We start from the raw sequence: 10,633 nt of genomic DNA on the forward strand, positions 1-10,633 counted from the left end.
GGGGTGGTGGGGAGTTGGATGGAAGACAAAAAAAAAATACAGTTTGTCATTCTTCCACCATTACATAAACTTGTAAAGTCACTAAAGTCCAGGTGGTGACTGACTAGCAAATAAAACATTTAGCTCATTTATTGTCTCCTAAGCAGGTATACAAACTCCTAGAGAAGGGCAGAGATAAATAATAGTGAATAGAGAATTAATACCTACATATCTGTATACTCTAAATCATCTAATAGTTTCAGCACAATTAGAACAACTTTCTCTTATCTTCTAAAACTTCCTCATCTAAGCCTTGATTATCAGGATACATGTCACAAATTGTGCAAAGTTCCTTTCCCTGACCTCCTGACAGTAACTACGGTCATTGCTATGTGGAAGGTGCTCAAGGCTAGGTGCAAAATAGGTACTTTTTAAAAGGTGAAACGGTTTTGCACTCAGGACAAGTTTGGATACTCAATCAAATCCATATCTCAAATCAAGAGTCCTGAACCAGAAGCATGCAAGAGAACACACCAGTATAAGACTTTGTTTCTGAAGAGTTCACATGTAAGTGCAGCAGTCATACAATCGGTTACAGTTATTCACCTGTCAAAATGTGCCTAACTTTTTGTGAGTAAGTCTATGTACAAGAGCATTCCTGAGGTAAGTAAGAAGCAAATATGAGAGAACCTGGAGGTCCTATCATGGGTGACTGTTCACTATTATAGACAGCATCTATCACTTTCCACAAATGAGGCTAGCTAGCTATAATCTAAGATGGTGGCTCCACTGCTAGCCGAAGTTTTGAAGACTCTGTTTTAGCCCATCCCAACATTAATTAATTACAATAATCAGTGACTTCTGACTAAACATTTGTGGACCACATAAAAGTTGCATCGATTTTTTAACATACAACACTGGTGGACTTAGTTACCCTCAGCCTTTCATTTAGTTTTCTGACTCCACCCCCAGTTCTTTTTTAAAGAAGCCCAAACAACTTTGACCGGTCAAATTAGAGTAGAGGAGGTGGAGTCCTGAAGCAAACACTGATAACTGCTTCTATCCTGAGAACCTTGTTCTTTAATTTTCAAAATAACTTTAAGTAAGCATTTGAAATTTATTTTCTTTAAGATCTGGTCTTCTTTTTATCATTATTTTTGATTATAAAATAAGCTGAAACAGATCTGAATTTTCCACACAGTTCTTAGAAAGAAAGACACTTGGATGCTAATCAAAAGCTAAGCTACAGATCATAACAAAACAAATAAAAGCTACAAAAATATTTGTTGGGAATTAAATACGTATATTAAATACTGGACAGTGCAAAATGCTGAGATGAAGCATAAATGGTAATGGCTGCAACCCTTCCACAGCTGGAGATAGAGAGCCGACATTTCCTGAGTTACGTAGTTTGGGTTGTGTAATTAGAATCAGAGTGCTCTTTGTTGAGCGAGCTGCAGTTGCTGGACTTCTGCTGCCCAGGACTGGCCTGCTGGTCAGCAGTCCATGCCTCACTATCCATCCCTGGCTCCAGCACCTCGGGTGTCTCTGCTTCCTCTTCTCCACTTTGCTCTACATTGTCTTCCTCAGAACCATTAAGGGTTTTTCCAAGCTGAAGGGTTTCCATAGTTCTCTGGGTCTCTGAGACCCAAGACTCAATTCGACTATTGAGCTGCACTTCTACAGATATGGGTTCATGAGTATAATCTTCCTCCTCCTCCTCATCTTCATCATCTTCTTCTTCAAGCATGCCAGGTACAAGAGTGCTGGTGGTGCTGGTGATGGAGGAATTCAAAAGGTCTCGGCAACTGCCATCCAAAGAGCCTGTCTCTGTACTCTGCTGTGAGGCCCATTCCAGGTCATCTGGCTTCACTTCCTCTTTATCACTTGCTGTGGATTTCCCAGCACTTGTAGCTGAGGTAGTACTGCCTGTAGCCACTAATGATGGCTGCTTACCAATAGGGGGTGTGTCAAATGGAAGTTTACTGGGTTTTTCAGAAGTGCTGTGCTTACAGGGTATCTCTTTCTCATTTTCTGATGTTTCCAGTCCATCTGAAGTTTCCACCATGTTTCTCCAATTTGTTTCTACAAATATCAAGCAGATTTTTTAAAAACGTTCTGGAACACTGTTTCAAAATCATGCAACTCTTTAAAAACCCCCAAATAAGAAAGAACAACAAAATATATAAATTTGTTGGCTTAGAAACTGGAAAAACTACAAATTTAGTTTGTTTAGTACTAGTTTGAGAGAGAGAGAGAGAAAGTGTGTGCGTGTGTGTGTGTATTTCAGATGGGCTCTTGCTCTGTCTTTTAGGCTGGAATGCAGCAGCATGATTTTGGCTCACTGCAGCCTTGACCTCCTGGGCTCAAGCTATCCTCCTATCTTGGGCTCCCCAAATGCTGGGATTACAGGCGAGCCACTGTGCCCAACCTAATTTAAATGTTATAAAGGGAAAATAATTCCCAAAAATGTATATTCAAGATAAAGAAACAGGGAAGTAAAAATAAGTATATTAATGCTTCAGAATGCAAGAGATCTTATACCAATAGGAGCTCACTGGCATTCATAAATAAAATCCATACATTCATGAAAATCAATGAACTGCCTAACTTTTTTGTGGCCTAGAGGTGTACTGGGCTCAAGGACCCACAACCCAAGAGATAGAAGAGCCAAGATGTCCAGCAACAATAGTTCTGATTTCATGTGTTTGTACCATGCTCACTCAGCAAGTTATTTAAATTATCTTTTGGCCTGTAATGGGACATGTGCTTCCAATTATAAGCAAAGAATCCATCTATGCATTTCTAACATCTGTGAAAGGTTGTTTTATAACATATATATATAGCTTGGCTTACAAAGTGACTTTGGAAGACAAAAAAAGTATTATATACTAGAGTGGCGACAAACTAAATTATTTCTCATGATAGGAAATCAGTTGAAGGCAAAAAACACACCAAGAATCAGTAAAGATCTCTCACCCTTCTATTTTTTCAATTTTTTTAAAAAATAAAAATTCTATCATATTGACATTACAGCTACTATTTGCAGTTTATAGGTATCAGTTGTAGCAAACCTATTCACATCAATATGTTCACTATGGTTACCATCTATGGACGATATATTGATACAGAATGTATTTTGGGCACTTCAAGTCGGGATACATTGTCTGGGAAAAAATTTCTTTCCTGAAGCTTCTTTAGCATAGAATGAGTCCTTTCCACTCTCATTTCTACCTCATGAAAAAACAAACACAGAAACAAACAAAAAACGCTTCCTCCTATATGCTCATTCTCAGCTAATGACAATATCATTTACACGATCTCAAAGCAGAAGAAACCTTATAGTAACCCTCGGTTCTACTTTTCTCTCCTATTAATATCATATCCCTTTAGTCCACTGAATTCACCACTATACCATGACACTGGGTAGCTCAAAATCTACTAAATCTGTTTACTACTGCCTTAGCTCAGGCCTTCTTTTTCTTGCTGTTCATTTGTAGTATCTTCCTAACCGGTTTTGTGAATTGATTATATCACTGTCTAACTGGCTTTTTATCACCCTAGGATAGAATCCAAAATCCTTGGCGTGGCACAGCAAAGCCCTCCATGATCTGGCCCTTATCTATCACTCTGGTCCTATTTCATTCTGACCCTGAACCGTGGGCCACACGCTCCCTGCTCAGTATCATCTAAGTTCTCACTGTTCCCTAAAGTTGGAACATAAGCTATACTCTTTCTGTAGATGTGTTTTCCTCCTTTCCCCTTCAGACTCCTATTCATCTTAAACTACTCTTAAATGTTAGTTCCTTCATGAAGTTCTTCCTGACTCCTGAGACAGGCAATCGCTAACCTGAACTCCCACAGCACTTTTTATATATACAGTCAAAAGCTCTCGTTTTGTGTTTGCTGTTTCACCTTCCTCATCCCTCCTCACTTCCACTCCAGCTCATCTCTGTGTCCCTATGACTGGCATATAGTAAGTGCTGGAAAAAAACAAAAAACAAAAAAACCAACCAAACAAACAAAAAGTCTAGTAAGTGAAAATGTTCCCACATATATTTAATTATATATAAAAAAAAACTCTGAAAGGCATAAAATGTTTTAAAATTTTAGATGCACATTAACATTTCCTTTCAACAGTTTTTTTTCTAAAGAGAAATCCAAGACCCCGAGATTAACTGATTACACCTAAAACCTTTAGGCAGAATAGAGAAAAACCAAGGCTTCAATCTTTGAACACTTTGAATCTGGTGCTTTTTGAAAACATCACCTCGTTCTCCGAGACTTTCTTTTTACACTACCTGTGTTTATTTGTGCCCGTATGAATATTATTTGTTACTCTGCCATCTGTCCAAACCCACAGCTTTATAGGTTTCTCTTATGGCTTGCCTTTGAGATGTGGCATTTCCCTCTATAGAGGATCGCGCTCATTTACAATGTTAGCACTTTCCCTTTATCTTCTTAATTTTCAACCAGTATCACTCCTGCAAAAGAAACATGGCTGCCTCTAAACCAGTATCACCTGTCCCTGGCCAATAGTTTCCTAAGGGCTCACAACAACTTGTAAATTGCCTCTGCTCTGAAGCTTTATTGAAAGCATTCCAAACATCTAACTTCAATCACAGACAGGGAGGCCAGGAAGGGGACTGTGGGAAGAAAATGAGGACTCATTTTTTTTACATGTTAAATTTTAGGTGGCAACAAGCTATTTGATAACCTCCCAGAGAAAAGAAAAAAAGAACAAACAAAGAGTCAAATGAAAGAAGGTGGCTATACTATTTAAATTTTAAGAAAAGAAGAAAGAAACTTACGTAGGGAAAACTAATCATAAACTAAACCAAGAAAGAAAATTAAAGAGCTCAAAGTATTATAGAATATAAGGCAAAGAAACTACTGAGATGTAGACTTCAATAAACAAATGTTAAACATTAAGTACTATTTTTTAGTCTGTATCTCTTTTTGATTACAATCAGACTTTACTTAAGGCAAATATCATGTCTAGGTTTTACAAGCTTAGAGTGAATAATATTCAGGTCTGTAGTTTACTTAGTAAATACAACATTAAAATTTTTTTTTTAATTTTTTTCTTTTTAAGCTTAGTGCGGTAGTGAGAAGCAGGGAAAGAGCAGAACAAGGAGATCAATCTATAACTGACTGTGAACAAATTAGATAACTCACTACCTTCAGACCAGCCCTTAGGAAATATAAAATTTTAGTAACTGAGCATAAAGTATTGGAATAAAACTTCCTAGTGTTTACTTAGTGACAGGTCACAAGTATGGTGTGTTTTGCTTTTTAAAGCCCCTGAGGCTTTTTTAAAAATTTGGAACTGTGATTAAATTCCAGTGTCTCATAAGAAGTCTCAGTCCCAAATATTCTCCTGATTTTTAATGAATATGTTTAATCCAATGTTTTAAACCGAATTTCGAGCAACATTTGACTAATCAAGAATAAAGATAGAAATAAAAGGCGGAATAGAAAGTCACTGAAATCATCTCATAGTTTAGGTCATTCAAAATAGTATTCAACAACTTACCATATTCCTTTTCATTTACTTCAGAGATGGGTTCAGAAATGACACTGCAGAAAGAAATGGCACTTGCTGCAGAGGGGTTCCGAGAATGTCCCATGTGGTGTGGCACCTTCTTCACATTCTTCAAGGCTTCCTCAGCCTGCTCCTGTTCCATTGCTGCAACCATATCTTTATATGCTTTCCTGGCTTCCTCAGTGAGTTCTACTAACTTATTAAACAGGCTCTGAAAAGAAAGAGTACTTTGATTAATCCATTTTTTGTTACACTTTTTATTCCTATTATGGATAATAAATATCTCTACTGTTTGTTTCAGGGTCAGACATACTTTCAATGGGGATAAAATCCAAACAGTCTGCAAACCACAGAACCTTATGAAATTACTCTATAACTTACATTTACTGTTTAATTCTCACAAGTCTGAGGAAATTTCTTGATTCCAACACTAGCCACTAAATGTAATATATTAAAAGTTCTTACAACATTCAGCAAGTGCACTCTTCCTTTAGTGTCTGCCACTACAGAGGGTACAAAGATGACTGAACATCAACTCTACTCTCAAGGAACCTTCTATGTGGCTGGAAAACGATGGTAAGAGACACCTATAATCCAAGGCATAATACCTTAAATGCCTTGAGAGGTGTAAAGTGTTATGGCTTTTAGATGAGACATCAACTCTAAACTGCTGGGCAGCACTGAGGAAGTCATGAAGGGAAGATGACATCAGCATTGGCCTGGAAAACGGTACAATTTTGAGGGGTGAAATCAGGGCCTTCAAAGCCAAATATGCAAAATCATTAATAAAGCTACAGACATAAGAAAAGTATAAGGCTTGTTAGGGGGGCAGTAAAGAATCTTATCTGGGTTACAATATAAGGGAATGAGTGTATTCTGAGTGATGTTCAGGAATGTAGAAGAAGATGGCAGTCTCTATAGGAATTAAATTTTTCTGTATTGCTTATTTTTTGGAAGAACTAGATGACAAAAGTAAGTTGGTGATAATATGGATACCTAGGACCTTGAAGATGATGAAAAGATAACACAAGACAGAAAAGCATGACTACTGGGCCAAATGCAAATTAGAATATAGAGCCTGGAAGTAGAATATGGAGCTAAAAAAACCAGAAGTTCTTTCATTGCTGAAACAAAAATAGGAACAAAATAAATAATTTCCGTGAAGTGGTAGGTACACTGAGCATATTCACATTTAATGAGATGGCAAAATTCAGCTGGGCACAGTGGCTCACACCTGTAATCCCAACACTTTGGGAGGCCGAGGTGGGTGGATCACCTGAAGACAGGAGTTTGAGACCAGCCCTGACCAACAAAGAGAAACCCTATCTCTACTAAAACTACAAAATTAGCCGGGCATGGCGGTGCATGCCTGTAATCCCAGCTACTTGGGAGGCTGAGGCAGGAGAATCACTTGAACCCAGGAGGCGGAGGTTGCGGTGAGCCAAGATCATGCCATTGCACTCCAGCCTGGGCAGTAAGAGTGAAACTCCACCTCAAAAAAATTAATAATAATACTAAGATGGCAAAATTCATATAGCATTAAAGTTGTACTTCAATAACTATGATACCTAATGATGTCCAAAGATTTAAGTTTCCACAGCCACCAGAAGGCCAATCTATATGACTTTTAGTTATGCCATAATTCTACAGCATCCCACTCCTGTTACATGTCCAATTTTGTATCACAATGCAACATATAACATTAAGTAAATAATTTCAAAGAACTAAACATAACCTGGACATTTTTGAGAATCTGTTTAATTTTATAGTAAGTATAAACCTTGAGATGAAAGCATGGCAAAAAGTGCTACATTGCTGTAGAATAATACGTCTCTGAAAATTCATCTCAAGAAGGAAAAATATAAGTAGCATCCTTTATCCAGCTGCACTTTAAATTGTTTAAAATAGCAGGTATAATATAGGATGCTGCTAATTGTATTAATTTTGAAGAGTGGTGGGTGTTACCTACTGGTAGTGTAAAAAAATATATTCAGGATTTATTATTTTTAAAAAGGAAGACAGATTCTTTTAAAAACAAAAAACAACAGCCCCTATGTGGTTACATGTAACAGGCTTGACAAATATTTGCAGTGTTTAATAAACCATGCATTGAAGTGAAAACAGTAAAAAGAAAATATGCAAATAGATATGTGAGTTTAACATTGGTTTTACAACAGAAAAGAAAGAAATAAATTGTTAGGAATAAAAGAATATAAGGAAAGAGAAGAAAAACTGAAGAGAGATGCTAAGATCAAGGAATAAAAGCCTTGAATGTGAGGGTAAAGATTGGAAGCTTAATTCAAAGATTAGTTGTATCAGATGGTAAAAGTAACAGGTGCACTACCATTCACTGTGAATAGACATACTTGATAATATACCAAGCTAGTCTGGAACTCCTGGGGTCGAGCGCTCCTCCCACCTCAGCCTCCCAAGTGACTGGGCTAACAGGCAAGAAATTCTCACATATAGTCTAGCATAGCGGTAGATATACATCTATCTCACAATTTCATTCAACAAACATTTATTGCCTGCTTACACTCAAGTAATGTGAAAGGTGTCAGGAATATAAAGACAAAGGAAGGGGGCTGTCACCAAGGAATTCACAGTTAAAGGGAAAGAAACATACATAACCTACAGCAAGGCAGTGTGTTATGCTAAACGTGACAAAAGCATGGGCTATTGTGAGAGCACAAATATTATTTATATGCTCATAGAGCAGGTGGGTAGAGAATTTCATGGGTGGTGGGAAAAAAAACAGAATGGACAGGGGAATGTAGGATATGCAAACATGGTGACTGGATAGACACACAAAAATAGTGTGGTTCGCAAAAACAGTCTGTCAATGATATCACAAAGTACTTTAGAATCACCTTCGTAAAAAAACAGTCTTAAACACTACAGTTGATGAGCATTATGCTAAAATAATAACCATTATATTATCAGCTCCTACAGATAAAGATCAATATTAGCAGATTGCCAGAGAGATGATGGTTGATAGTATCATGGGTACAACTATTGTGACAATTGGTTTAGAAATTTCATTTTCTAAAGGAAAATCCCTTCCAATTAAAGGATTCTTTTGTCTCCTGATTCCTAGTAGCACAAAATATACCCATCTAGAGACTGAAGAAATTACATTACATAATATCAGATATCTTTAACCAGCAGTAAAATAAATTACCAAGTACTATGCAGTTGAGCCCGGAAGAAAAAAGCCACTTTGGCAGAAATAGGAACTAAAACCTTTTCAAAATGCTTTAGGATTCATCTACATAAATCTTTTCCACCACTAAAAAAGGAAATGTAATACTCAAAAAATTTCCACTCATTCTTTGAGGGTTGTCAACTCACTCCTTCAAATGCTTAAACATAACACTGGCATATGTCAATTGAAAAATGTGCTATCTGGGGGATGTGCTGGAGAGCAAGAGTGTGTGTCTTCTAAATTCTTACCTCAGCACCAAAGTAGTTGAAGATTCCCACTACGCTAACAGGAACCAGCTTGTTCACACAGCGTCCTAGAGCTTTCCTTCCAAGGGCAAACACAAAAGGAATTTCTTGTTCCCGTGCCATGGCTATAACATTATAGAGAGCCTCATCTAGACCACCTGAGAAAATCAACACATACAGAGGCTTTTAGTTGTTGCCTACATGGAGCTAATTGCACACCCGACAGCTAAAGCATAAAACATCGCAGCAAAGAATTCTACGAACACTTGCAGCACTTAATGCTGTTACACACATTATCCTATTTGATTTTATACTACATATGGAAGTATATATGTATTTTCTTTCTCCCCTATTAAATTCCGAATTCCCTCAAATCCAGTGTTTTTCTTTCTCCATAGGGATTAGCATAGCAGCAATCAAACTGCAATTCAGCAAATATTTATTATAAAGAAATTAATTAAAATTGTTAATGGCTGACTCACAAATCTTTCAGTTCAAGAAAAGATCTCTCACAATGCAATGAGATCGATTACACATTACTGGTCTCACTGATATTCCTCACCATGCATATGCCTACTACTTCTACCTGCTTTGTCTACTATGGTCACCTAAAGTTGCCCATCAAAAAGGACAAATAAGGATGCATGATGTAGTTCAAAGTACTTGTGTGCTGGTTTGCATAAGTGCCTCTAAATGAAACTGCTGCTGAGAGACAAATCATAAAATTTTAAAAGCAGAATATATTTGCAGAAGAAATGCATTCTGGCTAGACCTCCATCTGATCACAACAGAAGGGATAGTTGGTGGGCCAAACTGAAATCTTCCACTGGTGTTCATATATGAGGATTTTATTTACAATCCAGTCTCAATTCTACTACTTAATTTCAGGTATTGAAAGACTGCATTTTCTTTTCTCATGCTCCAATATTCTATTTTATACCTAAACTCTGATGAGAAAGACATATGGCTTCCACTTTATATTCACTGAATATCCTACAGCTATACTATCAAAACACTTCAAAAGCAAAAAGCGCATACCTTTTGACTGGATTTTTTCACAGTTTGGAGAAATTATAACACACTTGATCTTGTTTAACTTCATATGTTTGGTAACTTCTCTTAGACCCATAACGAGTCGTCTCCTTGCTTTTGCTCTCACAGGATCTTTTTGGTAGATGCGTTCCTGGAAACTGACAAGCTCTTGGAGAAGAAGAGTCACACATTCATCAATCTCTTTACAAAGAACCTGATTACAATACCTGTAAAGAAAACCAAAATGGGTAACTCCATCCTAATTTTTCCCCTATAGTTATAAAACTACATTAAGGAAATATCTCTAAGAGAAAATATATCCGGTAAGAAGTTTTCATGAAAAGTCTTTCAAAGAAGTGTTTAAAACTTCTTAAATCCTCAGTCAATTACAAAAACAGAAGGGTGATACAGATATTCCTTGTTTCTGCATTTCAAATAGGCAGATTTGATTCCAAATTTTTTTTAAGTATTCAATAAATGCTTGCTTTTATTATGACACTGGTTTTATTCATCACTTTATCCCCATCACCTAGAAAAAGGCACATACTAAGCACTCAAAAATATCTGATAAATCAACACATATATTTGTTGTCTTCCACGTTGTATTCTTTTTTTTTTTTTTTTTTA

At 36.8% G+C, this 10,633-nt stretch overlaps 1 protein-coding gene across 2 annotated transcripts in view; it reads right to left on the reverse strand.

Annotated features, from left to right (window-relative positions):
* Positions 1 to 6: 6 nt before the first annotated feature.
* Positions 7 to 10,633, reverse strand: part of SECISBP2L (SECIS binding protein 2-like) — a 55,772-nt gene continuing 45,145 nt past the window's right edge. Inside the window, exons 14-17 of one of the 2 annotated variants that reach the window (XM_011928584.1) lie at positions 10,013 to 10,233; positions 8,978 to 9,132; positions 5,516 to 5,735; positions 7 to 2,064 (exon numbers count right to left, since the gene is read on the reverse strand). In XM_011928584.1, the coding sequence (XP_011783974.1) occupies positions 1,382 to 2,064; positions 5,516 to 5,735; positions 8,978 to 9,132; positions 10,013 to 10,233 (1,279 nt within the window). In that variant the 3' untranslated portion in view covers positions 7 to 1,381. The remainder of the gene's footprint in view (positions 2,065 to 5,515; positions 5,736 to 8,977; positions 9,133 to 10,012; positions 10,234 to 10,633) is intronic. The other variant, XM_011928583.1, reaches the window with a different exon arrangement.

The sequence above is a fragment of the Colobus angolensis genome, unplaced genomic scaffold (genome assembly GCF_000951035.1).
Source record: "Colobus angolensis palliatus isolate OR3802 unplaced genomic scaffold, Cang.pa_1.0 Scaffold78, whole genome shotgun sequence".
NCBI classification, from domain to species: Eukaryota; Metazoa; Chordata; class Mammalia; order Primates; family Cercopithecidae; genus Colobus; species Colobus angolensis.